Source organism: Fundulus heteroclitus, chromosome 5, assembly GCF_011125445.2.
Source record: "Fundulus heteroclitus isolate FHET01 chromosome 5, MU-UCD_Fhet_4.1, whole genome shotgun sequence".
Classification (NCBI taxonomy): Eukaryota; Metazoa; Chordata; class Actinopteri; order Cyprinodontiformes; family Fundulidae; genus Fundulus; species Fundulus heteroclitus.
In genome coordinates this window covers 31,823,122-31,841,499 of record NC_046365.1, presented here as the reverse complement: position 1 = coordinate 31,841,499, position 18,378 = coordinate 31,823,122, and the positions used below count along the sequence as shown (strand labels likewise).

Genomic DNA, 18,378 nt, shown 5'->3' with positions numbered 1-18,378 from the left:
TGCTCTGCCCCTCCGGGTTTGGTCCAGGACACCACCTCCAAGGGCGGAGCGCGGAGCCGTCCCGTCGCCGCAGACGTCGTCGAGCAGTTGGTCTGGTTGACGCCTCTGCTCCTGTTCCTGAGGGTCCGCCGCCAGCGGGCGACGTGGAGACCCAAGAGATTTCGCCGCCAGTGAGCGACGTGGAGGTCCAGGAGGGTCCGCCATCAGCTGGTGACGAGGAGGAATATCTGGTCCTGGAGAAAGAAATAAGGACGTTTGCTCCCATAATCAAAAGTCTCAGGGAGGCTCTTCTCTGCCAATATTCAGTGGAGTTAGAGATTAAATTAAAAGAGCTTGAGGACCACTATAGAACAGCTCTTAGGCATTTCTATAGCCGACCCAAACCTGTTCCCGAGGGTCCGGCTGACGCCTCGGCTCCCGAGCCTGTTCCCGAGGGTCCGGCTGACGCCTCGGCTCCCGACTCTGTTCCCGAGGGTCCGGCTGACGCCTCGGCTCCCGACTCTGTTCCCGACTCTGTTCCCGAGGGTCCGGCTGACGCCTCGGCTCCGCCCAAGCCCCGAGAGGGGGTCCGGGAGGACCCGCCTCCGCCCAAGCCCCGAGAGGGGGTCCGGGAGGACCCGCCTCCGCCCAAGCCCCGAGAGGGGGTCCGGGAGGACCCGCCTCCGCCCAAGCCCCGAGAGGGGGTCCGGGAGGACCCGCCTCCGCCCAAGCCCCGAGAGGGGGTCCGGGAGGACCAACCCTCAATCTCAACTCCAGTGCCTGCTCCCCGCAGTTTAAAGACTCAGCCTCCAGTGCCTGCTCCCCGCAGTTTAAAGACTCAGCCTCCAGTGCCTGCTCCCCGCAGTTTAAAGACTCAGCCTCCAGTGCCTGCTCCCCGCAGTTTAAAGACTCAGCCTCCAGTGCCTGCTCCCCGCAGTTTAAAGACTCAGCCTCCAGTGCCTGCTCCCCGCAGTTTAAAGACTCAGCCTCCAGTGCCTGCTCCCCGCAGTTTAAAGACTCAGCCTCCAGTGCCTGCTCCCCGCAGTTTAAAGACTCAGCCTCCAGTGCCAGCTCCTCGCAGCTTTAAAGCACTGTCATCCACAGCCTGTAGCCAGGCCTCATCTTCTGCCGCCTGTAGCCAGGCCTCATCTTCTGCCGCCTGTAGCCAGGCCTCATCTCCAGCCGCCTGTAGCCAGGCCTCATCTCCAGCCGCCTGTAGCCAGGCCTCATCTCCAGCCGCCCGTAGCCAGGCCTCATCTCCAGCCGCCCGTAGCCAGGCCTCATCTTCAGCCGCCTGTAGCCAGGCCTCCTTTCCAGCCGCCTGTAGCCAGGCCTCCTTTCCAGCCGCCTGTAGCCAGGCCTCATTTCCAGAAGCCTGTAGCCGGGCTCCCTTTCCAGAAGCCTGTAGTCGGGCTCCTTTTCCAGAAGCCTGTAGTCGGGCTCCCTTTCCAGAAGCCTGTAGTCAGGCTCCCTTTCCAGAAGCCTGTAGTCAGGCTCCTTTTCCAGAAGCCTGTAGTCAGGCTCCTTTTCCAGAAGCCTGTAGTCAGGCTCCCTTTCCAGAAGCCTGTAGTCAGGCTCCCTTTCCAGAAGCCTGTAGTCAGGCTCCCTTTCCAGAAGCCTGTAGTCAGGCTCCCTTTCCAGAAGCCTGTAGTCAGGCTCCCTTTCCAGAAGCCTGTAGTCAGGCTCCCTTTCCAGAAGCCTGTAGTCAGGCTCCCTTTCCAGAAGCCTGTAGTCAGGCTCCCTCCTTACCCCGTAGTCCGGCGCCGTCTCCAGACCTTAGCCCAGAGTTCTCTTTAGCTCTTAGCCCGGCGCCTCTTCTAGCCTGTGGCTCTGCGCCTCCCTTAGCCAGTAGTCTGGAGCCTTTCCTAGCATTTAGTCTGGCACCATCCTTTGCTTTCTCTCTTTCCAGGAGTCGGGTTCTGAGAGTCCTGCTCTGCCACCGGTTTCCTGTTGTTTTACTCTGCCCGGGCCGTCGTCCGGGGCGACCGCCGGACATCCTGACCCGCCGGGGCCGTCGTCCGGGGCGACCGCCGGACATCCTGACCCGCCGGGGCCGTCGTCCGGGGCGACCGCCGGACATCCTGACCCGCCGGGGCCGTCGTCCGGGGCTACCGCCGGACATCCTGACCCGCCGGGGCCGTCGTCCGGGATGTCCGCCGGACATCCGGCCACTTTAGGACTCAGTTTCAGTTTTGATTCGCCCTTAGAGGGTTGTTTTGTGTTTTTGGACTTGTGTTAGATATTTTCTTCATCAGACTCTAGCCCTCCAGCCTTTAGCCCCCTCCACCCACCCGATTTGACATAGGTTCTTGTTTTCTTTGGACTCCCGTAGACGTTGGAGGGCGTCTAGAATCCGCCCTTGAGGGGGGGGCTCTGTAATATTCTGGTTTCTGTTCGGGTTTTATTTTTGAGTCATTTTACTCTCCTGCTTTAGGTTCTCTGCTTTCTTTGAGTTTTTGTCCTGTCTGGGTTTTTATTTACTGTTAGGTTATCTGGTTTTGTCATCTGTTTTAGTCTAAGCTTTATTTTCTGTTTTAGGTTTTTTCTTTGGAGTGATTTTGTTTCTTTGTAAGTTGTGTGTGTAGTTTGTTTCTGTCCTCTTGTCTTGTCAGCTTTTTAGATTTGTCTGTTCTTGTTTTGAGCCTCAGCACTGATGTCTGGTCTAATTACCCACTCTGCACACCTGCCTTACTCCACCCCTGTTGCAATCATCTCTGACCGGTTTCACCTGCTTCCACCTCCATATAAACAGTTGACCAGACATCAGTGCCAGGTCGCCTGTTTGAGTATGGGTGAGTCTCCTCCTGCAAGTTCTGTATGGTTTGCTTTTGGATTTTTGACCCCCTTGTCTCCAGTTATCTGAGCCATCCTGTTCCTGTCGGTTCCTGTCCTGCCTGCCCCGTTAGTCTGTTCATTTTTGTGCCGGTTTTTGGATTGACGGTCCTTTTTGGTTTTTCCCTGTTTTGCCTTTTGTTAATAAAAGATCTAATTGAACCTCTGCTGGTCTGGCTGAATTCTGGGTCCCTTGCCTCCGATTCCTGACATATACCAAAAAGACCAAAATCCAGTTAATTATGATAAAATATCACCTTTATGATTTGTGGCGTCAAAGACTCAAGACACAGAGATCAGAACGAGGATTTTAATAAGCTAAACACAGAAGCCCAAAAACAACAGATTAGCGACAACAACTACAGAGATGACACTAGAGACACTGAACCAATGAGCGGGATGTTCATTTGCTGAATGCTAAAAAATGAGTAAATGAACAAATGAGGAACAGGAGAGGCAGCGCAGGAAGCTGATGACACTTTGATAAGCAAACATGCATGATACAGGAATACACTAAAACCCAAGATGCCACAAACTGAGATCAAACTAAACTGAGCATCCAACAGATCATCACACGTGCCAAAGAAAACGTTGCATACATCAAATGTTCACACATACTGACGTTAAGATTCATGCGTTTCAGTAAGAGATGACAAATAATTTCTGATGAAACTCCTGCAACATGGTTGTAGGACAACCTTTTCTCATGGTTTTGTGATTATTTGCAACTGAAAATGTGATCTGAAGTATGTTATTAACCGGATTATTAACATGTCATTAGAAGTGAGCGTAATTAGGGCTACCTAGCTTAGCACTTTAGCAAACAGCCCTTGGTGTAAAGATGGCCAGCATGAGCCGTATGTAAGTTTACTTAAAACAGCAGCATTACGTTTGAAGCCGGCTAGGATGCAGTAACACAGGACACAAAAGCATCCGGAACAGGACGTCCCCTCTTTCAAACAAAATAATGTGTTGCTTTTGTGTGTTGGTGGCGCTCATTTCAGGATCTATTCATTGTTGAGCTAAGTGCAGCAGCACACCGAATGACCATACATCCCAACCATACCATACTGGCTCTATTATACATAACTGAGGCCAGGAGATTTAAGGCTCTGTCAGCAGGATTGAGCCATCCTCCTTCTCTTGGGAGCATCCTGTCATTATCTCTCTGCCAGCTCATATCCATCATCTCTGTCAGCTTTTAAAGAGCTGTAAAAATGCCAAGGATTTTTATGATGACTGATGTAAGTTTATGCTGAAATGCTGAAACGATCACAGGGCAAGAATTAAGCCGGTGCCGTATTCTGATTGCTCACTGGATAAGGAACAGTTCTTTTGTTGGAGCAGCAATTACATTGCTCTGCATGCTGTGTATATTTAGCAGATGCTTTTATCTGAAGCTGCTTGTGGAGTTTAGGATCTTGGCCAAGGAAGGAAATTGACATGTCCTCCTGGAATAAATTTGGTAGTCTGTTTGCAGAGCTGTAAGCATCCACGTTATTTCAGGTTTAGGGCAAGAAAATGTACGTCTTGCAAGATGTTCTGCTAATTAGAAAAACATCAGAACCCTGTTTGTGTCTGCCTCTCATGTGCACTCACCCTGAACTCAGTTTTTAGTAATTTACTTAAAATTTTAGAAATTCAAATTTAGCTAATGAATAGAGGAGGTTTAGCTGTGAATGACCCTGAGTTAAGTAAGTTTTTATCTCAGCCAAATGTTCCCTTTTGGTCTTGATCTGTTGTTGCCTGTTATTGAAAAAGATCCTCGGCTTTAATGTACTTCCCTATAAAAAAAAAAAAAGACTGTATTGAACCCAGGGTTGTTTTATAAGCCCAGATAGAGGATCGTTCTGACCTGAAACTGCCACGAGAACGACACAAAAACAGAGAGAAAGAAAAACAGAGATTAGCTAATTAGATTCTGTGGCACTGCCATACTCAGGTGACTCATTCACGGAGATGGATTGACTCGCACAATCAGCAGCAACATGTTTTTACAGCACAGAAATGGAAATACTAACAAGCTAAAGGTGCTTAAAATCAGGGCTGATTGTATTTGCTTTCCAGAATATTATCCATCCATCTATGTCTTGTAATTGCTTTTTCCTTACAGGGTTGCTGGGGAGGTGATGCCTACTTCCTACGGTCAATATATGGTACATCACAGCGGAACACAGAGACACACAAGACAACTATGTGAACCCAGTGAGAGCCCATCCATACACAAAGAGAACATGCAAACTCCATGCAGAATTCAATTCAGTTTTATTTATATAGCGCCAATTCATGAAACATGTCATCTCAAATCACTTTACAAAATCAAAATCAATCAGATTATACAGATTGGTCAAAAATGTCCTATATAAGGGAACCAGTTGATTGCATCAAAGTCTTGACAAGCAGCATTCACTCCTGAACAAGCGTAGAGCCACAGGGAGAGTCGTCTGCATTGTCCATGGCTTTGCAGCAATCCCTCATACTGAGCAAGCATGAAGCGACAGTGGGAAGAAAAACTCCCCATTAACGGGAAGGAAAAACCTCCAGCAGAACCGGGCTCACCCGAAATGACCCCAGGCCAGGTGATTTAAGGCTGCAGTTGGCAGTTCTGAGAAAACTATGGAAAACTTGAACAAGTACATTATACAGGTCCCTCCCCTTTGCTCTCTGCAGTGCTGCAGCCCTCCCTCCACAGCTACCATGCAGCTCCAGTGTTTACCATTATTTTGTGGATGCTCGGTCTAAATCTTTCTCTTTAGCTTGCTTTTCATCATTAGTCTCCTTCTGTTTATCTGCCTTTTGTTTTCTGAGCAGGTGCCACTCAAGAAATTGGCAGCTTTCCTGTAACAGTACGTTGTTTCTGCAATCTTGATCTTGATTGCTACATATGCGCGATTGACACATGCTAGTAACCAATGAGAGCCAGCCTTTTCTCCTGGCTCTGATTGGTTGTTTCTGACCGGGAGCTTTGTATTTCTGCAAATGGCTGTAGGACCACCGGGAGAAACCAGAGGAGCTTGATTTTACTGTCAGGATATTGTCATAGTTTTAACAAATATGTAAAATAAATTTTTTTTGCAGCAGACATAAGAAAGTGGTAAGATTAAACAAAAGCTTTTATTTCCATGTGTAAACATCCTTTTAACAGCTGTCATACTGTAAAACGTTGTTGTAAAGCATAAGACTTGTAAAGCACAGTGGTTAGTTTTCAAATTTAGGAATAAATGTAATAAAAGTGGATGAAAACTTAATATATAAGAATGTTTTCACCCTCTGTGTACATTTCAGTCTTCATCTTTGTTTCAATTGCACCTCGAACTTGATGAATGAAACAGACAAAGACATAACAACTACCAACCAGAAGCCCGTTGTAAATCCCTCTTTAAGTTGTGATTTTCTTCTTTTTTTTTTTTTTTGATTTTGTTCATCATGTCACATTTGCCAGTAAGTCGCTGTCAGGGAGGAAGGTATTGACTAACGCAATCAAGTCAGCTTGTTTTGTTCTGAGCAGAGGATGAGCACCATTTGAATCTGGATGACGGATGATGTCCCCAGACTGATTAGGAGTTATAGAAGCAGGAGTTTTGAGTTTCTGTGTGAGTGGCCATCTGTCTTTAAGAAGTTTTTTTTTTCAGCGTATCTTTTCTCTGCTCTCATTTTAGTCTCTTGGAGAACAAACACTTAACCTGAAAAATGGAAGCCAGGTTTTAATGCTTATGTTGCTGCAGATTGTGTTATTTATCTTTGTAATGATACGGTTCCATCTCAGCTGAGCGTCATACACAGACAACCCGGCATATTAAACTGAATCATGGCTTTCACATGGGCCGTATTTATACACTCACCTGTTCAATGGGTCTCAGCCAATTACATCCAAGCAACTTACTACATTAAGGCATCTGGAGAGGATGATATTGACTCGCTGAAGTTCAAATGGTACATCAGAATGAAGCAGAAAGTGTAATAGTTGTTAAAAAAGCAACAGGACATCGGCAAGCAACTGTGGATAAATACATTTTAATGGAAAACCAACAGGACATGAAGGGAGCGCAGGAATCCGGGGATGACAACAGACAACGCCACACTGTGAGGGAACGGAAAAAAATGGACTAGAATACGACTGTGATGAGACAGAAATCAGGTGGGGTGCAATTAAGGTAAACACAAACAGGTGCACATCACGCCAGAAAGGGGATTTGATTGATGTTGAATGCGGCGGGATTGTTGGCGCCAGACGTCTGAGTGCTTTTGAGTGGCGTAACAAACGGTGTCTTTGTAACAAGTGTGTTTTAACAACTAGATTTCTGTATTGTAGATAACCCTGACAAGTAAAATGCAGACAAACAGTTCTGAGTACAAAAGTGAGACTTTCAGCTACTTCCATTCACTACCTCTAAGTTTTACATAACTGTGTGGGACACTGTTAGGGTGATGGCCAGTCACAATTTCTCCTGATTTGTCCCTTTCTTTTCGACCAAAATACCTTGAGCTGCAGACTTTCCCATCATACCATGAACTTGCGTGGCCATTGAGTTATTGGATACCTGAGTACAGGCAGCAAGAATACAATAACTGGAATAAAAAAAAAAAATCAATACAATTTCTTAACAACACAAATTGAAATGAATGCCACCGCCATATCCTACAAGGCCGAATACAACGGAAAATTAAAAGTTTTAAACAAGTTGATACAGTATATACAGTTCAACTTCACATTTTTGTTTCTTTTGATAACGAAAAAAACCACATTGCTCTGAAGTCATAGTCTATCAAAAAGTGTGATTCTTTCAGGTTGATAAGCTTTTCTATGGCATAGCTGGAATGACACTGTGTAGAAGCCTCAAAATAAAACGTTGCAAAACAAAGAATCTGGCTCTCAGTAAAGGAAAACGATGTTCTGAGAAGCTTTGGGGGGTAATCGGGGAGGTGAATGTAGGTAAAGATGACCAGGAATAGCTGAGGTGGGTTTTTAGAGTTCTAGTCTGGGGTAAATGGAGGGAAATTGCTGAAGAAGACAAGAAGTGGGAAAATAACCCTCATCACGGATAATAAAAGAAACTCTACATTCCTTGCTTTTGACAAAGAAAAATATCGGCTCAAAATATTTTTTAGAGAACATTGAATGAAAGGTGAAGGTGTTTCTGCAGGAAACATTCTGAAGGATAGTCTTGCCTTTGGCTTGTAAACAGGACAGAAACAGACATCTATAACAAACAGACCACATTTGGTGATTGTAATTTGCTGCAGTTGTGATCTGGTTCAAACTCTGCCTGATTAGAAGTGTTTAGGAGGAAGTGAGTGAGTGCAGCTGACCTTTCATTTTCTTTGCCCTTCTCTGACAGAAGCACAAAAACAGTTTCTCAACGAAGTGTTGTTTACACTCATCACCACATGAGGCCTCAAAAGATTAAATGGCAATCAATCCGAGGTATTCAGCAGACGAAGCAAGTCTCTCCCACCAGGAACACGTTCTCCTCTATACTTTACATCAGTCTCCAACATGCATTCACTGAATGGTTTCATCTCACTAATAAAAAGACACTCGTACTTTCTCCACCTATAGGAGGATATCTGCATTTCACTTGATTGTGGAAATTCTTCCCGACCGCCACAGAAAATACTTTCCACAGTTTTGAGACGGCTCCTTTACATCTGCAGTTTCAGTCATTGCTTATTGCACAACAAAACTATATTTAGTCTAAACGCACACAACAGTAATTGATTTGAAATGGAAAAGCACAATTATTCCAAAAGGCTGAATAAATCTGCAATTACAGGCTAAGTGATGCAGGCGTCTATCAAAAAAAAGAAAAAGGAAGACAGTGTAAAAGGAGTATAATGTTTTGAAAAATAAAAATAATCTTTAATGACTTTTCATTTTAAAATGACTTGTCAAAATATGTTAATATCCCTCTCATTCATGAATGGAAAATTATTTTACAGCAGTCAAACCCTTCTTACAAGTGCTGCAATGCTCTTTTCTGGATTTGATGAATGATTTTGGTTTGGTTATGAGTTCCAGGTCTTTGAAGTTGGAAGGCCTCATTGCCATCACCCTAATTTTTAGCTCCCTCCTTAGGCTGGGAAGCTCCAAAACATCAATATGACTTCCCGTCAGAACATCTTCCAGTTGGGATTCAATCCCAGTTGTGTGTAAAAAGAAGTGTCTAGATTTGACGCAGACCTCCCCACCCACCCCATATTGCCCCCTCCCAATTTCCTTATCAGTGTCTGACTGATAAAAAAATAAGATATTTATAAATGCAAAATGAAAATCATTTTTTAAAAATAAATTATAAAAACCATGTAAAGAATGCTGTATAACCTAGATAAGATAAAAAAGGTCTATAAGTTCAGTTCAATGTATCTACATAAGATCTCATATTTCTTGTTAATGTCTGTGGGGAATGTTGTTTTCAAGTTGAAAAATGTATACAATCATTTCTTCTTCCAAAAAGAGACAGATGCTCTATTTCCTAAGAGGTTCAAAAATACATGTTTTTCTAATAAAAAGATATATATTTTGCAATCTCATGCTTTAAACATGTCTTTCTTGCAGTTGAGAACTCGTGTCTTACTGAGAGAACCTGTATAAATAATAATATTAGTAGTAAATAAGATAATGTCAGGAGGACTTAAAGTTAGATTTCCCATGATTAGGATCTTTGCATCAGATAATGTGTTGCTTGGTTCCTTCCACATTCAAAGTGTGACTGCCATCAGCCACAGGCATCCTGTTTATAAATGGATCAGGGATGCAACCAGCCAACATGGGACAGAACAAATGAGTCCACTGTTGGCAGAATTGCAGCAGTGAAGGCACCAAATGCTACTGGGCCCAGAGAATTATTATCCTACTGGTCATGGACTAAAAACAAGAGGCTCACTGGGCCAATGTTGACATTTCAAATTAAAAAGTACTTAGCTTGGGGGGAAAAAAAATAGACAGTTGGTCATTTTCTCTGGTGCATTAGTCATTAGAGAGATCGCTAAGCTTATTAATGTAAACAGAAATATTCCGTGTGAATAGGTCAGTACTACGGCCCAGTCCAATTATTCCATGTCATTTAATTAATGTGAAGACATTTTTAATTTAATAGATAGCAGCGAGACGCATGTGAGGGCAATCCATTTCTTGGCTCAGTAAAAACATATTTCAAACAACCTTTTAAAGAAAAGCCTTGACAAATTATGTTCAATGAAACCTGTTTGTAAAGTTAATATTTACAAGGATAAGTCTTCTGGTGGTTTCCATCTATTTATGATTTTTAAATATCTAACATTTTTTTTTATATAATCTTGTGTCTCTGCCCATCTGTTGCTTTTCTCTTGTGTAATGCTAACAGCTTTGGATCTGGATCCAAATTTCTTTAATTATTACTGCTAATGTTAAAATTATTTCAAAACCGGAGTTTTGTTTGTTTTGCTGGAGATACAGTATGTGACATTTATAATCATTTTGTGTCACTAGAGAAGCTTAATTGAAGTATGTTATCAGAATTAATTTGAGATATTGTTTATATTACAGAACAAGGATGAAGAAAATAGATCAGTTAACATATTTAGAATCCATGATATAATATGCCAGTGTATCCCCACTTTCACATACAAATGTGTGATACAATGTGCACTTATTACAGCTTAAGCTGTGTATCTCACCTATAAATGTGAACAGAGGGCTGTATTACATCTAGCATCACCCAGGGACTTCCCCTGTGGTTAAGAAAAAAAAGGACCATGACAACCAATCTATAAAACCTGATCAACTGTTTTAAAATTCGGTTGCAATGATTTTCTGTCACACACTAGTGGTATTAGTGAAACCAGATTAATGCAGCCAGTTATTTGTGGTCCAAAATACAGCCCTGAATCCACAGAGAAGAACCACTGGGACTTTAAAAGCCAGAAAGAAACCATCATGAAATACGATGACTGAACAGACTGTATGGAAATAGTTCTCATTGAAACTTTCTGACAATGAAGGCGTGGAAACTGTGCCCTCTGAGGTCCAGATTCGGTTCCCAGCGGGAGGTGACCCCACAGTTTGCTCTTGGTCCAAATGAAATGTTTAGGATTAGTTTGGTCCTTTGTTCTGCTGCTGATACTGTGTTTTGCAGTTTATCGATTTTTTTCTGGTGCTGGTATCTTTAACCTAATATGTTGAAAAAGGTTTCAGAACTAATTAATTCCTAGAAGGCAAAGTCAAAGCAAAACCAAAAGAAATGGTCAAAACAAAATATTGATTACAGAAGAGTTTTTAACCTATCTTCAAGCAACTGACAGGCAAAATCCAGTTAGTCTCCACTGAGCCCCATTATTTTATGTGTGCTTCTTTACTTTTTTGTGTCTCTACTCTGTCTTCTCTAACCTCAAGTCGGTTGAGGGAGATGTCCGTTCACACTGAGCCTGGTTCTGGTTCTGCTGGAGGTTTTCATACCTGTTAAAGGCGAGTTTTCCTCTCCACTGTCGCTTCATGCATGCTCAGTATGAGGGATTGCTGCAAAGCCTTGGAGAATACAGACGACTGTCCACTGTGGCTCTACGCTCTTTCAGAAGGAGTGAATGCTGCTTGTAAAGAACTTTTTGACCAATCTGTCTGATTTGATTGAATTTGCCTTTATAAAGTGCCCTGATATGACTTGTATTGTGAATTGACTCTATATAAATAAAACTGAATAGAATTCAAATTATAGTTTACAGACTTCCAGGAACCAATAACCAATAAAAAAAGTAGAGACCCTCCAAACACATGCTCATGACATTTGCAGATCATCCATCCATCCATCCATCCATCCATCCATCCATGCATCCATGCATCCATCCATCCATCCATCCATCCATCCATCCATCCATCCATCCATCCATCCATCCATCCATCCATCCATCCATCCATCCATCCATCCATCCATCCATCCATCGCTGAAGATTTAGGACCACTTTCCAAAAGCAACAAACTAAGCACAGATCATCAGATTTCTCTCTCCCATTGATCTGATCTAACAACCCATTGATCTGACCTGGGGCCTATTCCCAGTGGCACGTATCCAGAAACTCTCCCTGGGAAGGCATCTGGAAGGCACCCAAAAGACCTTTGCGTGAAGTCAGCGTAGGGCAACCGAGGTTAGGATTGCCAGCATTGTCCAAACCAAGATGCTTCTGCTCAGGTAAGAGTATACGGAGAGTGATCACATCTTGACCTGTCAGAAGAGTTCTCATCATGCTGAAACCCGGAGAGGATCCACATAAAACGAGTTTGCCTTTTTGAATTTAATTACTCAAATACATTCACATATTGACTTTGTTCCAGCTTATTGATCCATTTAGGCCGTAATTCAGTTAAACGTTTTAAACACGAATGTGAAGAGAAAATCGGCTAACGCCCGCATTTATCTCCTTTTCACAGATGTTGTCTCCCATGACATTTAGAAGGAAAAGGAGAAGGACTAGTAGCTACTGTTCAACAAAGGGGGGGTCAACCATCACATTTCCAGGCTGAACTGGAATAAGTGGCCCCGCTTTAGGCTAACAGGAGGCTGCAGAGTAAACTGACAGCAGCTCAGATTGATTACAGGGTTTCAGAGAGCTATAGGTGCTCCGTGGATCTGTGCATGGCGAGATAAATATATGTGTGTGCATGTCTGTGTGTGAGTGAGTGTGTGTCAGGCCACAGCTGCTCCCTCCCTCCCTCCCTCCCTCCCTCCCTCCCTCTCCTCAGTCGTCTCTCGGTCCTGCATTTGCCGGCTGCGCTCGATGCTCCTGCTGGAAGGAGAGCGCACAGATCCGCGTCAGAGGAGAGAGCGGAGGGAAATACACGGAGCTCCTCCATCAAGTGTCTCTGCGGCTTTAAACAACGATCAGGAAGCGGGTTTGCTGGCTGTGAGGGATCCTGGAGCAACTTTGGCACTAATTTTCCTTGAATGCAGATTTTTTTTTTCTTTTTTTTTTTGCTTCTTACTGAACATCCTAAGGATTTCAGCATCAAAGATTACCTACACATCCACGGTCAGTAGGCTGAATATTGACAAAAATGTCCCATTAATGTTTTTTTCTACTTCTTCTTGTTAAAGGTAGTAAAGCTGGAACTATTTTAAACAGATATTTCTTCAAGCCCTCAATCCGTTTATATAAATAATTCAAACACAACAAAGAATGTCCTAATTTATTTCTAGGACTTATGAAACAATCTCTCATGATAACATTACTGATAATAGCGATAATCTATCTATCTATCTATCTATCTATCTATCTATCTATCTATCTATCTATCTATCTATCTATCTATCTATCTATCTATCTATCTATCTATCTATCTATCATATATATATATATATATAATATAATATAATATAATATAATATATATATATAATATATATATATAATATATATATATATATATATATATATATATATATATATATATATATATATATATATATATATATAAACATCTCTTTAAGGCTACTCATTATCATATTAATCAATAAGATGAAGTTATCTTTAGAGGAAAATAACTTCCAATGAAACATGCCTTAAGGCTTCATGTTTCATTGGCCTCATAGAGCCGAATGCAAGGAGAGATGTTCAAAACATTCCTATTTGCTGTCCTCTCTGATTTATAGTTCTTACTGTTTTTTTTTGTTGTTTTTTTAGATGTTTATCCAAAGTTGCAGTTCACATCTGCGGCGTTTCTTTTGAACTGATCAGGACAATGGACAAAACGTCCTGAAGGCTGAAGAAGGGGTGAAGGTGAGGGATGTATGCACCAGGTGGACCTTCCTTGGAGGTGAGAAAGTCTATTAGTGTGTGGTGAATTATCAGGTGCGAGCAGCCACTCCCAGGAGGAATGAACGTGCCTATGTTACATAAGAAGCACACTGGGACCCCAGATGAACAGCATCATGACTCCAGCTGACTCATAGCATGTGGCTCAAGATGCAGAGCTATAATTTTCACGGTGCCTCAGAGATTTTTACCCACACGCTCCCGAGGAACCTGGAGACCACAGAAGAAGAATGTGGAACCTGATCTGATCCCTCTGGTGAGGGTTTTCTTGTCTTTTATTGGATTATAATGACAACCAATAGAAATATTGTGATTTTTCTTTGTTTTCTGCTGCTGGTTTGAGTTATATTTCTCTTTCTTTCATTAGAAAGAAGCATGGATCAAATCCAGGACCAGCCCGGCTTCTCACCACTGCTTCGGGAGAAACTCAACGATTCTATCAGCGTCCACGTCGCCCCAATGCTGAAGTCCACCATCAGCTCCCCTACTGCTCCACTTCATCACCCTCTGCCCTCTCTTCTGCCCTCCACCCTTCCTCCACACTCCCCCCTTATCTCCTTCCCTCTGTTTTTCCCAACCTCCTCCGCAGTCATCAACGAGTCTGATACCTCCTCCTTTCCCTTTTCCCTTTCCAACATCTCATACACTGATTTGAAGGACTTGGAGAGTATGCTACTCTGGACCCTCCACGAGCCCAGCACCATCGCTCTGACCGTCATGTACTCCTTGTCTTTCATCTTGGGATTTGTTGGGAATTTAATGTCCCTGCGGGTTCTGACCAGCAGGCGCAGTCGGCGGCTCGCAGCCGTCAGCGCCACGCGGAGCCTCCTGGTGAACCTGGCGGTGTGTGACCTGGCTGTGGTGTGTGTCTGCATGCCCATCACGCTGGGGAACAAAATCTACACCGCCTGGGTGTACGGCGACCTCCTGTGCCGGGCCGTGCCCTTCACGCAGGCCGTCTCGGTGTCTGCCAGCGTGCTGACCCTGACGGTGATCAGCGTGAACCGCTACTACAGCGTCCGGTCTCCCCTCAAAGCTCGCTCCATGTTTACCCGCCGGCGGATTTTGGCGACGGTCGCCGTGGTGTGGATAGTGTCGTCCATGATGTGTGCTCCAATAGCGGTGATGAACCGGCGGCGAGAGCTCAGCTTTGAGGCTTTCACCATCTTGGTGTGCCAGGAGGAGTGGCCCCAGCTTCCTCTTAAGCAGGGGTAGGTACTATCGATAGATGCAAACCACAGGGTAATTTCCCCCGCTTTTAGGGGAAGGTAGACCTCATTGAATCCAGGTCAATACAACTTGTGGGGTGTTCGGTGCAACACAACTGTTGTAAGATAAGATAGGCTTCATTGATCTCACATTGGAGAAATTCACAAAAACTCTAAGTCTTCCACACTGGGATTCAATCCCACAATCTTTTGCATGCAAAGCCTGTACTTTGTGTCTGAGCTATACTGTAGCCATGTACATTTAAAGCCATGTAAATGTACATGAGCACATTTAAAGCCATGTTCTGTAAATTTAAAGCCATTTTGGCTGTAAATGGCTACATCTACAGCCAAAATGAATGTGTCTTTTAAGATTTGGGTGCTTGAATGGAACTGTAGACAAAGTAAACATTGATATAACATTGTTTTTGTTAGCTAATTTTTGAATGGCATGATAAACACCATTGAAATAATGAGACAAAACATATTTTACTTGAATCTTGCTGCTGCTGTTGTCCATTTATTTTAAAGTTCTCTACATAACTTTGCAAATCAGTGATTAGAGGCTATACTTAATTGATTAACTTATCTGGCGCTATATTTGAGAATCCAAACCTTTGATTATTTTAAGCAGTCGTTGCGCCAAACAGCCCAGAAGTCCCACCGACTTTCATTTGAAATGTAGCGTGCACGTTTCCCGCAAAGGAGGCATGCGACTGTTAGTAGGAGGAGGAGGAGACGCATCGTTGAATCCATCCGACTTCACGGTATACCAGAGTGGAATGATCTGATTTCTTTTTCAGCATTCAGATTAGGCTCACACCATGGATGGATGGATGAAATTGCGCTCCGGGGTTGTGATAAGTTGAGCTGAAAGCCACCCAGGAGTGTTTTTCTGTGCTTTGATAATGAGCGTCCATCACTTGTAATTTTCATGCTGGGCAGTGTTGTTACCAGTAAATGCCTTTTCATGTTAGACTGAGGTGAAGAAGGCTGATTGGCAGTGTGGTGTGTTTGTGAGCAACTATTTCTAGAAGACCCAAGAAAGCACACCACCTTTATCAGGTCCATTTTGGTTTATTAGTCCCCCAGAGTCTCATAACAGCCACCGTGTATGCTCTTGCATGTTCGGGCATAAATGTAGTCGCTCTGTCATTATGGCTTCATTATTTGTGAATCACTTTTCAATTTGTGAACAAAATTAACACAACAACACCATCGAGCCCCATATTCTTGAAGGTCTATGACTATACAAGTGGAAATAGCATTGCCATTATTACATTTCTTGCATCTTCTGCCAAAACACAGAGGCAAATGCACTTGGGGAGAGGTGCAGTGGGTTTGCAGATGTGTTTAGGTAAGCTACAACACATGTAAAGGCTGTTTTGGACGTAACCACACCATCTAATATGAAGAGATGTCAACGTGATCAAAATGCGGCTCTTTCCCAGTGAAGCTCTATTTGCAGTGTCTTGACAATATATTTACATATATTCTGAAAAAAAAAAATAGTACACACCTAAACTAACAGGGTAGACAATTGATGTGTTAACTAGAGAAATGGGCAGATATGAGGCCCATGGTACCTTTGGAAGAGCTGCAGAAATACACAGCTCAGGTGAGATACTCTGTTAAAAAGATAACCTCTCTGTCATGGACTCCAGAAATTGTTTAAAGGTATACTATGCAACCGGGGTTGATTTTCCAGCGAGGCTCCCCCCAGAGGGCGAAAGTAAAAGTGCACTGTCATAAAGATGCTCAGCTGTTCTCTTGGTTTCTCCGTCAAGCCAGGCGCGGTTGTTTTGAGCTTAGCAGACAGGCGAACGCAACGAAAAGTCAAAAAAACGGCTGTACAAACAATGACTAACACAGTGAAAGTATGAACATGCACACACAGTGAGAGAAACCATTCCAATGTTACTTACAGTCGCATCAGCAGAAACGCGAGGTCCGCGTCAGCCTTGCAGCCTTCATTTTCTTGTAGCACTCGCCATTCGGAAAAAGCTTACCCGATGTTCACCTGTGTACGACTCCTCTCTCTGTCCAGAGCCGTTTTCCTCTTTCTTGCCTGCTCTGACATGGGCTTTCGCTATTTTCTCGCTGGTTCCGCCATGATAACTGCACAAATATCGCCACTGCGCTGGCAACGAGCATGCCTTTCACTGGGGGCGTGTAGCAGTTCTCGCAGTAAAGCAAGACCGACTCTCGCGATGCACCAGACTTCTGAGCCTGTGGGTGCGGGCCGAGGGCTCCTGCAATTGCAAGTGCGGTATTTCCCCCACAGACCACCAGGGCGGCCGAGAAAACCTTAGTTCCGACCTGAAATGACTCATTTAATCATCCAAAACGGTATGGAACACATTAATTAACTGAAAAATGTTGCATAGTATGCCTTTAAAGGAGCATACAGGAAGTCCTCTTTGTCCTCTTTTTGGCCAACATTCAAAACACTATGTGTGGCACTCATCACCCTGAACGTACCGCCAGGCATTAAACATGGTGGTGGCAGCACCATGCTACGGAGATTCTTTTCTTCAGTAGGGAATAGATAGCTAATCAGAAGATGGGTGAAAGTGAATACTGGGCTAATCTGAAAAAAACAAAACAAAACATGTTAGATGAGGCAAAGTACTTAACTGGGGTGAAGGTTAACCATCCAGCAGGACAACAACCCTAAACATGCAACCACAGCAAAGTAGATTCAGAGACACGTCTAACACGTCTATCAATGGGCGAGAGGCGGGGTACACCCTGGACAGGTCTCCAACGTTTTATTTTGTTTAAGTTTTCCTACATTTTATTCCAACAGATTTTTTCCTTGCTTTCATTCTGTTTTTATTTTCCAATGTTTTAATCACATAAAGCACTTTGCATTGTCCTTGTACTGAAATGTGCTATACAAATAAATTTGTCTTGCCTAGATGTTTGCACACTTTCCTGCAGAACATAAATGTAATGTGTGCAATTCGAGCATTTTGATTGGACGAGCCGAGCTTGGGGCCAGAGGATTTGTGCCCCACTGCTGTCTACTGAGAGCGTGTCGGGCATGTACACTGGGATTTCAGTTGTTCATTATTTAAACAAACGCTGGTGGGCCAGTACCCATATCAAGGCGCCTCAAAAGGATTTAGCCTACTGAGCTTGTCAGTTCTCTGGCAGACTTATTTATGTAGACAAAAATGTTTCTTACAGAATATAATTGGTAAGGGAATCTGTCTTTTTTTCTTTTACAATATTGCTCTATAAAGAACAGTCCTGCTCCACTGATTATTGTGAACACAGAAATCCACAGCGACATCTGGTAGGGCCTGGCTCCACTGGCCCCAAATGCAGATACACAGCAGGTGGCACGACTTGACTTTCTGTTTACACACACAGTCTCTACCCAATCAGACTAAGCTTGAGCTACTGTATTTTATAAAAAAAAATATGGTTAACTATTTCAGTTGGTATGGATGGGCAACACTGGTAGAGACAAAACAACTATCCCATAAAACCCTAATGGAATATACTGAAGTTCCTAGCTGTGACGGAACAAAGCATGAGAAAAACAAAGTTTTGGGCTGTGAATACTTTTG

At 43.5% G+C, this 18,378-nt stretch overlaps 1 protein-coding gene across 1 annotated transcript in view; it reads left to right on the top strand.

Annotated features, from left to right (window-relative positions):
* Positions 1-12,542: 12,542 nt before the first annotated feature.
* The window catches only part of LOC105939184 (neuropeptide FF receptor 2), a gene marked incomplete in the record, with an annotated part of 7,574 nt that continues 1,738 nt past the window's right edge, over positions 12,543-18,378 (top strand). Inside the window, 3 exon segments of the mRNA XM_036137423.1 lie at positions 12,543-12,810; positions 13,461-13,848; positions 13,960-14,803. Coding sequence (XP_035993316.1) covers positions 13,968-14,803 — 836 coding nt within the window.